Genomic DNA, 15,309 nt, shown 5'->3' on the forward strand with positions numbered 1-15,309 from the left:
TAAAGTCTTTTACTCAGCAAGTAAGAAAACTGTTTATTAGTCATGAGAAAAGAAGTTGTGGTGTTTTTCATGACCTGAAAAGCAGTTCCATTTTCTGGGTGGTATTCCAAGAAGCTTCCTCGCAGACCTTACAACATCTGTTCTAATGGGCTGATAAAGAGTAATGTTCAGGAGGAATTTTTTTTTTCATTTTCTGAAATAATTTCCATTAAAGATTCAAAATCAGCATATTCTCTCAGAGTTTGTATCATTTCATCTAGCATTTCTTCTCCTAGCATGAAAGATTCAACATGATGCACTGATCTGCTTATTCTGTGGTCCGTAATCCGGTCCTGTGGAAAGTTGTATGTTCTGATCTTCTCTGATCTTCCTTTAGTCCCAATCTATTGAACAAAAAGAATGAGTTTATCCATCTTTTTATAAAAATTATGAAATATTGATTAAGCATCTAAAGTGAAAGGTTTCTTTTCCTCTCATGATTATCCAAAATTTGTTATAGTTACATATGACTCAGATCACTTCAGTGGCTGCAGTAATTGTTCTCAAACATATAAAAGAACAATTTTAATCCATCTTTTTCTAATACTGTTCTGGTTCTTCATGCTGCAATCAAACATGCAGTTTGTTTCACTGGATCTCTAGAATTTATGTACCAGTGAAATTTTAAGTCTGGTTAATATACAACCTCTACTGCTGAAGTAAAATGTAATTTTGTTGTCCAGAGAAGCTGTGGACTCCACAACTTCTTGTTTTTCAGGGAAGTCTAGTGGAAGGTGTTCCTGTCCATCGCAGAGGGGCTGGAGCTAGATGACCTTTAAAATCCCTTCCAACCCAAACCATTCTATGATTTTTTTTTTTTCCTCATGTAAGTCCCTCCTGGGCTCCGGTTCCCCTATATTTCCATTTACTATTTGCAGTTTAACACAGAAGTTACCCTAAGAACACATGCTTGTACAGAATGATATTGTTACTAAACAAAACTTACCTGAATCTTTCGAACACTGTTTCTCTTTTTAGTTTCTTCTTCTAGTTTGGCATTGTATAGTTTAGCACATAGCATTTGCATAGCTTTCTCTTTGTTTCTAATTTGAGATCTTTCTTGCTGACATTCAGACACGATCCCTGTCAAAAATATCATGACATTTAGCACTTAAGAGTAACACATACTAAAATAGTTTTGCAGTTTCTAGAAGACTTCTATTATGTTACATTAAACTGTTTCTTTCTTCCATATTTATTTTGGACTGGGAATGTAGAAGTCCAGACTTACTAATGACTAATAATACATTTTGGGAAAGAAGTGCAGGCTGAGTCGTACAGGTGTTTTAAGCCATATGACAAGAAATTTAATTCCACATGTTGGACAACAAGTGGATAATGAAATAAAAGATACGTAATGTGATCTGACTTACAGAAGACACCTTGAATACTTGTAATTTTTGGCCACAGTTCCAGGAAATGTAAGATTTAAGGAGCAGTAAAATACATGAGATAACGAGTGTATCGAATATGATCAGAATATGAAAAAGTGGGTACTATTTTATGAACAACAACAACAAAAAGTGTGTTTTCTCATCCCAAAACATATAATTCAAGACAAGAAATGAACAGCCCAAGAAAGGAGTAGAGAGAAGAAATACAGGAAGAAAACAGCACAAGCTAAATTGTTATTTGGATCTATTTTAAGTAACTCTGGTAATACTAAAGTACGTTTTATAAGACTATATAGTATTACTTTATGAAAGACTTATTTATAAACAACCTGCTGGATTGCAGTGAAGATTTAAACAATATTTAGGATGAGAGAAATAGAAGTAACAGGACAATTGTAAGGGAAGTGAGATCAGAGAAATGAAGAAGAGAATGGTGGAGCAGGAAAAAGTGAAGAGATAAGGTGATATATAAATCCTCCTATTAGCCATATATAACCATGAAAATATTTGCAATACACCTTAACATTTCTATAACATACCCTAATATCTACATTCAGCAAAAACTAAGATCAACTGCTGGTTTTAGTTTGTTGTGTTTTTATCCAAACACGCAGGCAATCCAAAACCTTTTCAATCTGGAGTATCTTTTGTCACGACATAGTGATATATAGAATTTTATCCTCTCTACTGTTTATCTTCTACTTTATTAAGGTGATGCAACAAGTGCAGAATGGATCAATGTCTTAAACAAATACAAAGAGATCAGTGGCAAAAATCTGGATACGTGAAGATAAAGAGCACTTGGGATTACCCTGAGGCTGTAAAGCCTGAGTAATGTTTGTACTAGAGAAGAGGAAAAGTTAAAATGCCATGAAAGTCAAGGCAGCTGTTGAAGATTGCTCAAAGGGAAGTAAAAGGGTTAGGAACGGCAATAAAAAAAATATATGATAGCTAAAATCAGGTAGCATTTGAGGGTGCACCATATCCCTCCTATGTTTCCTAACCTGAGTCAGAGGGATGGGCCTCCTAATTATCTGTGTCATCTATAGGAAAGGAGCCAGCAGACAAATGGAAGCTGGCATCCTGAATAGACTCTGCAATTAAAAGCAACATTTTAATATGGAAACAGAGCAATCTCTCTTTTGGAGACTAGTCAAGAAATGGCAAATCATCAGATTTCAGCCTACTCCATTTTCCAGTATCATTTTCATTATTTGAAAGCTTAAATATAACTTTTTGACAGAAATTGATCTGGGTGCTTGTAGAGTGTCATGTTTAGTGGCAAATGGATAGCTTACCTACTGAAGCCAGTAGTCCTTACTATTAAAAATTGGAGTGGGCACAGGATGATGCATTTAGAGTACTATGAACAGACATGAAAACTATATGAAAACTCTACTCTGCTGTTGTCCAGGTTTGAAAATACACCTATAGTTTCAAAAGAAATTCTGACAACAGTTTGGCAATGTAGATCTTGTAGTAAGGAAAAAATGAAGCACCTGTTGGAATATGAACTATCCTTACAGCACTATCTGTGGTATTGACATGCTGGCCTCCAGCTCCACTAGCTCGCTTTGTTTCTATCCGTAGATCTTTTGGATTAATTTGCAGCCTCATCTGTCATGAGATAACAAAAAAAAGAAAAACAAACAAAGAACGTATTTATATTGTTTCTTTCCATACAGGTATCAAATATGCACAGTCAGTTTATTTTATAAGGCACATTCATGCAAGATCAAACTTTTTAAAGATTATGAATGGTAGCTCACATCTACATGTAAACATATTAACAAATCTTCGTAGTCGGACTGGACTTCCAACACAATGGAACCCAGGAAATCAGACAAATAGTAGCTTAACACATAACTGTCCCTTAGCACTCATCTTCCCCTCTTCTGAAAGCCCTGCACCCTCTTCTTCCAGCAGAGTTAACCAATACTTGAACTTGATACCAGATGGTTTTTAGTTAAAATGGAAGATATTCCCTTTTCTGGTTCTGGAATGGAGCAGTAGGCTCTGTGAGAAAGGAGTGAGATAACTTCAAGAGAGTACAGGAAGGAGTAACATCTTTGACAATCTGCTAGTTCAACATGAAACAAAGATCAAAACAAAGCATTATTTCTTAGCCAGTTGCTTTTAACCAAGCAAATATAGTGAGACTTGACGTATACACTCTGGAAGGGGCAAGTGAGGACAGTACAAAAATGGAAAAGAGGAAGTGCTAAAAGAAGTATCTATGAGCCCCATAAAATAAGTCAGTCAGGTTACTTTGTAGAAAATGTAGTTTTCCACAAAACATGCAAGACAGAGTAACAGTGAATTTTCGAGTTATAGTTAAGTGAACTGTCAGTGACCTTCTTGAGATCAGGATTACAAGGAAAGACGGAAATTCTTTATTTCACACCTATTATAAAAAATAAAAATAAACAAATAAATATGACTTAGTTTAAAATTAAGAAGAAAAAAAAGTCATTAAGTGAGAATAAAAAGAGAGACAAAACCACTCGGGTATCAAACATTGCTTGTGGTAAAGTCTGTTATACTAAAATATAAATATTACCTTAGTGGGTTGGGGTAATATTGCAACAGTCATTGTGCTGGTATGAATGCGTCCTTGTTTTTCTGTCTTTGGTACCCGCTGAACACGATGCACTCCTCCTTCAAATTTCATGTATTTGTAAGCCTCGAGACCTGCTATACTGGCTACTGCATGTCTTAGGCCACCTTAAATACAGAAGAAACACAACTGTAGACCCATAAGAATTGCTGGTACTATGCTGTTATACTTCAGTGTCTTTAGACATCATTGTCATTTGTTTCTTAAAATTATGAATTTACCATTTAAACACTTAGGCAGTATTACACCTGCAAGAGAAATCTTAAAGCCACACATGCATACTCACACACTATTGCCAAGTGAAGGACTGTCAGATTCTTTTTATAGAGTCCAATTTAATTATTTTATATACATAAAAAGAGTGCCTAAGATCAATGTACAAACATGTATACATACAATCATAAACCACAATAGAACTCTAATACCAGTAGCAAGTTTACATAAAGATCAAATTTTGAAAGTTGCTTTCAGAAACATCAATTTTTTTATTGTTAGTTCAGAATCTATCATTCAATGGGAAAAAAAGAACCAGCCCCTTATGACTGAATGATGAGTATTATTCATACTCTTCTCATTATCCATTCTCCTCTATGCATCCTACCCATGTGTCTTCACTTTTTTATTTCATTTTAATCTTTTGCTTCCTTGGAATGAGCAGAACACCAATTCCTGCACCTCTTACCAATACCTCTAGTAAAACTTGACATCAATGTCCTACAAGCACCGAACAGCTTGGAACTTGGAAGTAAAGCCTAATGCAATCATGGTTTCATGACAGAAAGAGTTTAATGCTCCACTAGTTTATGATATTCTTGCTCTTGCTTGTTTGCTTATGTGCAGTATAACTGCAGGATCAGAGAAGCACTATAAATGGCACAGAGATGGCACTATAAATGGCACAGAGAAGTGATGGCACTACACTTTTTCACTCATTTTGGTTTCTAATGCAGCTCGATTCCCAAATCCTATTCTCAGCACAGTGGATGGTGTGCCAAGGGAATGACTGAAGAAGAGATAGGTGGCCTTGAAAGAATATTGCTGTTTAAGTCTTGCAACGTGAAACCACAGCTGAGAAGTGGCACATACTTTGCAGAAATACAGTTTTAGGCCATCTCTCAGAGTGAGGAACTCAATCACAGGGACAAGATAGAAGCTTTTTAAAAAAGGAAAATAAAGACAACACAGAATCTGAAAACGCCCTGCAGAACAGCAAAAGGTCAGCAGCCAGAACACAGGCCAGTTCTTTCATCTCCATGGACAAGGTTTGCAAATGTTTTTACTCTAGAGAAATTTAACATTTCCTCTCAACTTTACTAAAATAAATTTCCTTTTACAGACATGTTTGTTGAAAATAACCTAAACTGCCTCTTCCTTTCTATTCCATGTAATTTTTGTCCTTCTGACTTTTAAAATTTTTCTCCTACTTGTATAAAACTGTACCACTTTGATTCAAATACACTGTTCAACATACCTAGTGCTTCAGTGATGTAATTTATAGCCATTATCTACTATCAATTCTGTAAGATGAGTCTGTCATATTTAGAATAAATCTGATAATAGAGCATGTATTTAACTGATGACAGAGCATGTAGTTTAACAAATATGATCTTTCAAAATCTTTAGTTTAGATCAGGAAGTTTAATTTCATCAAGTAGTGTGAAATCTTCCTACTTCAAACACTATTTGAATAAATGAAAGATCTCTTCTTTACTGTAAGAGAATCTTATGTAACCTAAAATAATGAATATAGTTAAGTAATAAATCTTATTTACTTACTTACTGTCTGTGACATGTTCAGGAGAGTTTTAGTTTGTAGTAGTAACAGTGTGCCTGTGGCACTGTAGTGCTTAGCATAAGATGACCAAGAAACTGGTTCAAATGACAGGTATTTAGGTCATACTGCTTTGAATCAACCATTACCAACATGGGGTTAATACGAAATGCAGCCTAATCTAATAAAATTTCAACAAACCCTTTACCCTGGCAGACATGTTGTAGGCCTGTCAAATATAGTTAGGTCTTGCTAACTGTGTGCTTGCCCCTTTCACATTAAATGTCCCACTCTATCCTGAAATCTGATCTGCACAGAACAAGGGTGTTTGTACTCATTTTTTAATGGGGCATCTTATACCCAGATTGAGACAAAGTCCCACATCTGTGTCTCCGCCTGCCACTACAGAGTGAGAGGCACTGGATAAATAATGATGTGGGTTTGTTCTTTAATGTGTGCACTAAATTTTCAATGTGCTATTTTTGCACAGTGGCATCCCTTGGAGTACGTCAATAAAGTAACTTAAGAGTAGACTGAAACCAATTTTTAACTGCAGCTTTATTTAGCATTCACCTCATTCACACATGCTCACATTCAGATTTCAGTCAAATTCAGGAGCTCTCAGAAATGAGGGAATTTGACATTTTAAGTGTAGGACCTTGCTCTTGCTAATGCAATTGATAAAAATGGAGCGAGGACAGGGTGCAACAGCCTAGTGCCACCAGCATCCTTAGCTCCACTCAGCACAGTGTAGACAATTTGAAACTGAGGGTTCAAACTTGCCTTTCATTGGCAGCGCCATGCATAGTGCCTCTACTTCCCAATTTCTTTCTAGCATCTGTTTTGATAATATATGGTCATGCAAGACCAAAAAATACACAAGAGGCTGACAAAAGCTAGGGCTGTCTTTATTTTTCCCAAAATTTACATCCTACTTTCCTAGACATTAATTTCAGTGCACAGGTAAGCTCTCAGCAAAATAGTAGATTTTGAAATAAATATATAGCCATTAAAAACCTAGCCCTTTAAAAGAGAAAATACAGGTAGATATATACTAGGTTAATATATCACTTCAATTTCCTATTTAAGGCATTAATGAGAATGCTTATGAGGTTATGGGCTCTTTGTCCAAGGACTTTCATCAAAAGGGTAGCCAAACCCAACTCCCTTTCTCTTCCAACCACAGAACTCTGCAAGCTGAGTCCTGACTTAAAAACTATCCCATAACAGGGCTTTTAAGTCGAATCAGTGAACTGATCCAATTAGCACTGGGGCCTCAAAATTGCTAGAGCTGAGAGAGAAGAAACATACAGCTGGCTAGAAGGTGAGACAGCCCTTGCTTAAGCTGACTGTGAAACTGTGCTCTGAAGGTGAAGCCTATGTGACTGCTGGGCTTTACCTGATCCAAGTCTTGCCTCAGTGAAAAGGGCAACACTCCTCTCTCCTTTATACATGATAAAAAGAAAACCCAGACCTTTCCCTCTTTCTGTTTACACCCATCTCAGCTGTACAATGTTTATTCCATTTACTTTCAAAAAAGAAAGTAAACATATTCCTGTTGACTTTGAAGGCTGAACTGGCTCAGCTCCTGGCAAAGCATTTGGCTGGTCATAAATGGGGATGAATATGACTTTGCTCTTTCAGCAACAAGATGTACTGTAATATGAAGCTTCTTGTCCCTACCTCCACTTGCACTGAGTAAACAGTTTACTTGGCAAATGACTTCCTGACAATACAAAAAGTTTATTAATAGTAACAAAGATAGATAATAGACAATACTGAATTCAAGTGTATTATTTGTGTGAAAAAAGTGTATTATTTGAATTGTCAGCAGTCACTCTAAAAGGGGATGCTGATACTGTGAAAACCTGAGTTCATGTTCATCAACTTGAAATAAGATACCTCCTAAGAACTCTAAAGAAAGTTATTTGGACATTTTACAGACATAACATTTTTTAAAATCAATTCAAATAAAGATTTTAAGAAACCAGAAGTGTAAGTAAAATCCACAGTATACAGACATAGGTATAGACAAGGGATTCCCTTTTTATGAAATGTGAATACAGACAACAAATCAATCCTAAACCTAGATTTTCAAGTTGTCAGCTTGTGACATCCAACTGCATTTCTTCCATGGAGCCCAATTTTTGATCCTTCTTTAGGGTACAGAAGGACCTTCATTAGAAGGGGAAAGTAGCTCACTGATATCAGAAGCTCAACTGGGAGACTTGTGAATATTTATTTGCTGTGAATTTCTACACTGTTGAAACAGAAAGGTTCAAGATACTTGAAAATATCACTGAGTCCAAAATATGGTGTAAGTAAACAGAAGTGTTAAAGGATGCTTCACATTTCTCAAAGCTTGCTAAAAACCTCTCTGCAATTATATTAAGTGTTGACTGAAAAAATATCAGACTTTTTCTGACAGACTGCATATCCTAACATCCTAGCTTTTCTCATTTCTCAAAGTTTCACAAAAAAAAAAATTGATGAAAGTATGACTAGAGGTGAAGTTTCTTGAGCCAGGAGCAGTAAGCTGCATAAGTGCCCATCTACTGATCCACACCCACTAGGACACATGCATTACCTCCACAGCAATACCCAAATAAGCAAATTTGATAGCTTTAATAATGACACCATGGATAACTAAGGCTGTAGATCTGTTAACACAGACAGACTCAACAAATCTATCCTACTGAGAAATGTGGCTAGCAATCTGTTAATCAAAACCCAAAAGCCCTGCCATGGCTGGCCATGTTTTGGATTGCAGTTTCATGGTGGGCTTAAGCTTGCTGAACCTCTTGCTGCTAAAAGAGGGTCCTGTTTTCTCACTGCCACCACCAGGAGCCACACCCTTTGCCTCCAGCACCTCTGTGAACATTTCTCCTCTTCTCTTGTGCCAATTATCTGAAAACTAATTGATTTTTTTGTGTGTGTGCAATTTTTCAGGTGGACTGACTTGGTGATGAGACTCTACAAAGATGCACAATCACAAGTGTCAATGCAAAGCAGTCAGCAATAATGCAGAGATAGCAAGATGATCTTTGTGAAACAACTTTACACACTATTTGGATTAAGCTAAAATTAACTATTGTGCCACTGCCTCAGTTTGTTGTGTAAAACTACCAATCCCCATCTCTTCAAAGGCATTGCTCCTAAACCAAATTCACAGCTCATCAGCACCAGAAGATCCAGTTTTTCCACCTCCTTGCATTCAGTCCCAATGTTGCTGCTTATCCTAAGTTAGCTCCCAGGCTCATGAGAACTGGCTTAACACATTGACAAGGCAAAAAAACACACCCAGTCATAGAAAGAAAAGTCTTTGCCAGTTTAAGTGAAAGGACATCAAAACAGACAGAAAAAAAATAGGTGGGACTGCTCAAACAGGCAGAGATGCAATAAGGAAAAAGGTAGAAAGGGGGAACATCTTTTACTGGCATCAAGCTGTAAGCTGATTACCTGTGACATTTTAGTTGAAGACTTTAAAAAATAATTAGATCTCTTATCTCTCCTCTCAAAGCCTCAACAATTCTCCCACTTTGCTCATCCATTAGCTGTATTTAACATCAGATCATATTTCAAATAAATTCATGATGTTCTAGACGAAACTTTAAAAATTGTTTTAATAAAACTGATTCCTCTTTGCCAATCCATAATAATAAACAGACTTTCAAACTGCCACCAAACTGACCCATAAGCACTAAAACATTAACTAAGTAGAAGAGTGTATCCAAATAAAAAGTATATACAATCTGTATTTCTAAAAAATAAAAAAAATAAAGCTAAAACAACATCATCACTTTCTGATTTTCCTTCTGCCAAGAACCTGTCTTTCAGTATTCTCAAAATGTAGAAATGAAACTACTAAAAGACAAGTTTTCTTTTTGGCACTTTAGTATTTTAACAGTACTTCTGAAATGGAATTTCATTCTCAAATACAGAAGCTGAGGAAAATTGTACTCAGACATTCAAACAATCTTCCACTTCTAAAATTAAGATAGTGCAAATTAGCTTCCTGTAGTTAGGAAATTAAAATGTCATATGAATGACTGTTTCAACTTCTATTAGGAAGTTACAGTATTTTCATTACTGACCTATTTCACTGGGAAAGTATTCTAATACTTCAAATTTCCATTTTTTATAGGCAGCATATCGTTGATACATATCAAATATCTCCGAAGTGAACAGCATGGCTTCCTGCCCTCCAACTCCAGCAGTTACTTCCATGATCAGATCACTTTCATCTGTTTCTTCTGAAGGAATCAAAAGCAACACTATCTGAAAATACAAAAACACCCAGCTAAGACTCCTCTCTGACACTATCCACAACTGAGACAGTACAAAACACCAAGACAAGTCTGTAACTGACCTAGGCTGTGTTCTCTGTACCTTCCCCTGAGTTGCCCTGAGGATGGGCTTCTCATGCCTCCTGTAGTGAGGAAGCAGCAGCCAGCAAGAGGTGAGTGGGGCTGATGCTGCATTGCAGGAAGGCTCCCCGTGTCTGTTCAGTTACAGGAGCTACACTGGCCTCTCTCAAGACCCACAAAACTTCACAGAAGTTTCCACCCATTAGGAAAACTTCGAGGACATTTGGACACTGCAGGATTCACGCCACTTCTTGCAAGACAACTGAACATCTCCCCTCCCATCAGACTTCCTTTTAATGCCATCTCAACTGCAGAGCTAAGAAGGTATGGATGTTCAGAAGATAGTTCTTCAACAACAACTCAAATGTATTATTCATTTATTTATTTAAAAAGGAAGAGCCTGATCTGCAGCAGAAAGATACAACAGAAGTTAAAAAACTGTATCACAATTTTGCATGCTGGATCAAAACTCTGGCTGATTTGCAAACTCCTTTCAATCATCTTCCTGCACTAGCAATAGGTGATGTTTCTTTCTACAGATAATTATTTCTTTTGGCAAAATCATAATTATTTACAAAAATATTTATAAAGTGATTGTTGTATTGCTGTCAGAGGAATAAAGAATGTGACCACACCAGCTTCAACTTCACCAGTAACATTAAGTTAAATAGAATTTTATTGTAAAGATCATGATCTTTTTTTTCAAATAACACAGATACTCTGTAAAACCTACATAAGGTAGCAACTAAAGTAGTTACATAGTATTAAAATATTTTTTTCCAAAACCACTAGTATGCCTGATACTATGTAAGTTTTGTTTCCAAGGGATAAAGAGTTGGACATCTATAACAGTATATGGAGATAAGACAAACTGTAGCACCAGCTTAAAAAGATACATTGATTAAAACATTTTCAGGTACAAATAGGCACTCGCTTACAGCCTGTCTCTGTAGCATCTCCTTTTTTCATTTTCATTAGATAACAGACACTACTTGAGTATAAATAGCAAGGTGGGGAGGAAAAGAGTTTATCATATACATACTGATGAGAATCATAGAACGGTTTGGGTTGGAAGAGACCTTAAATATCACCTAGTTCCAATGCTCCTAAGAAGACAATTTGGCCTTGTTAATTTAAGAATGACAAGGAAACAAGAGGCTTTATAAGGGGATCTCACCTGTTGCTTCAGTTCAGCTATCTCTTCTTCACAGGAGGCAATTTCCATTTCTGCAAGCTTCCGTAAATCTTCACTCTCATCTGGAATATTTGAGTATGGTTAATCCTCAGACTTATATCAGTGCCAGTTTGAGAAAACCTTCTGAAAAATAACCACATGAAGAACTTACTCTACAAAAAAAACCCCAAACCCAAAACCAACCTACCACAAAACTTGCCCCTCTCCCCCAACACACTAAACCTGCCAGAAAATCAAAGTAATACTATGATCTGTAATGAAGGTACACAGTAGATATTAAGTGTGTTCTAATCCTGTGCAGGTATAAGACAAGGGAAAAATCTGAAACTCTAAAAAACAAAACGAAGAAAATCCAACTTAACCAAAAAAACAAAAGGAAAATTGCTGTGCCAGTGGTCAAACAGTGGCATAGATTGCCCAGATTGGTTCTAAGTTTCCATCCTTGAAGATACTCAAATCCCAACTAGGTGAAACCCTGAGCAACTTGCTGTGGGTGATCCTGCTGAGCAGAAGGGTAGGCTGGGTGATCTCCAAAGGTCCCTTCTCACCTCAGCCATTCTGTAACTCTAAGAAATTACTTTCTGTTTTTCAGTATGACAGGAACTTTAAGGATTTAAAGAGCACAGCAGCCCCACAATTGGCACTCTTTGTTAAAAGAATTATTGTCCCTATAATTGTATGCAAAAATCTGACAACTGCAGTAGTAATTTCAAGTATTTTATATCTCTCAATTTATTCCAGAACAGCCGCAAAACTTCTAAAACACCTCTAAAACCAAAGTTATGGGAGAACTCTTGCATAATAAGAGGAACTTGTAATTTTGAAGCGTCACTTGATTGGTCAACACTAATGCTTTTCAATTAAGGCTTCTTTTTCTGTACTACAGTTTCAATATGTTAAAGTGTGTCTTTTTTTTTTTTTGTCAATATCAAACTTCAAACAAAGGGGTGAAAAAATAATAATAATAAAAAAAAATCAACATTTTAAGCAGCCTCTGATTGCCCAAAAAGGGAGAAAACGGTACATACAATGAAAAATGGGGAGCTGGGGCTAGACTTTTTTCTGTGTACAGCAAACTTTTAAATGTGCTCAGGAGCAGTCTTGCACTAGAGCCACACCTTTTCAGCACTGTGACTGCAAACAGTCACTAGCTCAACTATAAATGAAACTTTTTGTTACTTCATATTTTAGGTTTAATATTGGTGAATTAACTCCTCCATCACTTCTGTAAGAAGGAAATTAAAAAGATAATAATGCATAAACTGGTTTAAACAACAAGCATGCTTTATCTACAGCTGGCTAAGAGAATGTATCTGACTAAGTGTCACTCTTTGAACATGGAAACTTGATTATCTCCATCTACATTTCTTTACTATAACTACTGACTGATCTAGGGCTAGTCATTAAGGCCAACAGAAGGAAGGATAAGAATTAAGGAATTAATCTGTTAAACATCAAACCAGTTGTTGGTAACACAATTAAGAAATAATCTACCAATTAATAGTACTTGCATACTTTAAGATGCAGATGTAATACAGGCTTTAAAATCATTTTAAAATAATATAAACAAATATTTGCAATTACTAACTGCAGAAGCGCTCAAAATTACTGACTAAGCCTTTGTGATCTCTTCACTTTGCTGAAATTCTAAGCCTGGCTTTGATAACACTAGCTTTTTCAGCAGGTTCTGAGAGGAGAAAAAAAATCTTCCATTCCATTTCATTAAGTTAGTTTGGGTCAATTATTAGTTCGTTCAAAGGAAACATTTCTCTTTTTTCAAACTGAGGTGTAAGAGAATGAATAGTAAAAATACCAAAAAAGAGCTATTGTTTTTGGACAGTGTTTGCCACCTTCATTAGTCAGAACAGCCACCTACAGTTAGCACTTTTGATTAACCAGTATTTAGTAGCAAGTATTAAATGATCTAGGGAATATTTCACAATCTAATGAATGTTTAGTGACCTTAAAAGTACTCCTTTTCTGCATTTTTGTTTTCTAACTGTTATCAAAAGGAAGTTTGATTTTGGGTAAAAAAATATTATTTGGCAGCACTAAAAGTGCACAGTTATTGACACAATACAAAGTCAAATCACGTGTGGAGACAGCACAAACAGATGCTGATGTCTACGACTGTAAATGGAGATAGGAAGGCAGGCTGGGCTGTCTCGGCAGCAAAAGAAAAATGGATTTAAAAAACCTTCAGAAGTTTTCTATCCCCGATTAATTATCTTTATTTTAGTTGGCCAGAGCACGGTGCTAGTAACACCAAGGTTGTGGGTTTGATCCCTGTACTGAACATTCACTTAAGAGCTGGACTCGGTGATCCTCGTGGGTCCCTTCCAACTCAGAACATTCTGTGATTCTATGAGAGACAGGTGTCACCACGCTGCTCCCCCTTCCAGTATCAGCAGCTCCTACGCCGGTGGATGTGCTTTCCCCAGTCGCCCATACCCTCGATCTCTGCTCAGGTGGTTTCACTACTTCCGGAAGGCCCGAGGAGACCGCCCCGGACCCCCAGTGACAGGCGTGTCACACCCTCTCTCTCTTCCCCCCCCCCCAGGTGACACGTGTGGCGCGTTCCCCCGCGCGCGCAGCCCCCCGCCGCGCCAGTGCGCGGCGCCGCTGCTCGGGGCCGCTCCGCCAATGGCGCCCGCACACGCAAAACGTCCCCGCGGCCCGCACCTTGCCGCCGCCAGCTCGCGCGTGTCGCGCAGCTCGCGCTCCTTGTCGCGCAGCCGCCGCACCCTCGCCGCCAGCTGCGGCGCCGCCCCGCCCCGCGCCCTGCGCCCGCGCCTCCAGCAGCCGGCGCAAGGACGGGGCGGCGAACAGCTCGTCAGGCCGGGCCGGGCGCTCAGCCTGCGGCACGGCTGGGGCGGACATCTCCCCGCTGCGCTGCTCCCCGGCCGCGCGCTGCCCCGGAGGCTCCGAGGGGGCAGCGCGGAGGCCCGGCAGCCCTGCGCCGCGCGGAGAGCTCGCGAGAGCAGCCGCATGTCCGGCTGAGGTGGGACCACGAGCACCCCCCTTCACCGGGGCGTCACTGCCGTGCCGGAGACACCCGAACGCGCTCGGCCGCCTCCCTTCCGGGTTTCCGGAAGCTGCCGAAGGAGCTCGGCTCTGGTTTCGGGCGTGGTCGGGGAATTATCGGGACTGCGCTGGCGGAAACGGACGAAGGCGTTCGGCTCCCTGCGGCGCGCGGGGCTCCGCCCTGGGCTGAGAGCGTCCTGATTGGCCAACGCTACCAGGGCGGGGCCAGGGCGGTCCTGAGCGCCCCCTGCGGGCCGCGGAGGGGAGGCCGGGGTGGGTTTTTGGTCGCTGGCAAAAGCGGCGCTCCGGGGCGAGAGCCGCGGGGGTGTCGAGCGTTTTTTACTGCGGCGCTTTAGTGCAACCTGCAAGGCCGCATAGGTGAAAGGGGGAAGTTGGAGCTGCGACTTTAGATATCCGGGTTACTCTTACAGACCTTCTCCTATCCCTTCAGGAGAAGTTTTCAGAATTAAAGTACCCTGAGAAGGAACATGCAAATACTTGTGGAAGGATGCCTCCACGGTGAAAGCAGGTGCAAAATTAAGCACTTAGAGGAATTTTTAGAGGAAGAAAAAAAGGCACTTCCAAGTGCCTTTGCATCAGAAATTAGTGATGAGACTAAAAGACAACCTGTTCACAAAATAGAGATCTGGGCACAGTCTCTTACGTCAAAGTTTTAAATGGGAAGGCAGTGAGGATGCAGTCATTTAGTAACTCTGATGTAATGGATGCTGTGGGATGATCTGGACAAATTCCTTCTGATATGCAGATTGAGTGGCATAGTAACCTTGTTTCAGATAACATCATTAATGAGATTCTTGGCTGAACTCGAAACAGTTTGGAGAATATACTTTATTATAAAAATGTGCAACTATCCATAGAACTTTATTAAGCAGTATTTTATA

At 38.9% G+C, this 15,309-nt stretch overlaps 1 protein-coding gene across 1 annotated transcript; it reads right to left on the reverse strand.

Annotated features, from left to right (window-relative positions):
* Nucleotides 1–7: 7 nt before the first annotated feature.
* Nucleotides 8–14,114, reverse strand: MTRF1L (mitochondrial translational release factor 1 like). Its single transcript, XM_018078322.2, has 7 exons — nucleotides 14,066–14,114; nucleotides 11,366–11,445; nucleotides 9,916–10,099; nucleotides 3,994–4,157; nucleotides 2,933–3,050; nucleotides 986–1,122; nucleotides 8–383 (listed from the first exon to the last, which is right to left on the reverse strand). The coding sequence occupies exons 2-7, from the start codon at nucleotides 11,411–11,413 to the stop codon at nucleotides 168–170; spliced, it is 867 nt and encodes a 288-aa protein (XP_017933811.1). The 5' UTR covers nucleotides 11,414–11,445; nucleotides 14,066–14,114; the 3' UTR covers nucleotides 8–167.
* Between the last annotated feature and the right edge of the window lie 1,195 nt (nucleotides 14,115–15,309).

This window comes from Manacus vitellinus, unplaced genomic scaffold, assembly GCF_001715985.3.
Source record: "Manacus vitellinus isolate BGI_N305 unplaced genomic scaffold, ASM171598v3 scaffold_4_pilon, whole genome shotgun sequence".
Classification (NCBI taxonomy): Eukaryota; Metazoa; Chordata; class Aves; order Passeriformes; family Pipridae; genus Manacus; species Manacus vitellinus.

What these genes read in the sequence shown, in the direction of transcription:
- MTRF1L (XM_018078322.2), bottom strand. Translation starts at nt 11,413, where the DNA reads ATGGAAATTGCCTCCTGTGAAGAAGAGATAGCTGAACTGAAGCAACAG. An exon ending in TATTACCCCAACCCACTAAG is followed by an intron (nt 3,051 to 3,993) that starts GTAATATTTATA and finishes ATCTCATGACAG; the next exon opens with ATGAGGCTGCAAATTAATCC. An exon ending in GATAGTTCATATTCCAACAG is followed by an intron (nt 1,123 to 2,932) that starts GTGCTTCATTTT and finishes TATTTTTGACAG; the next exon opens with GGATCGTGTCTGAATGTCAG.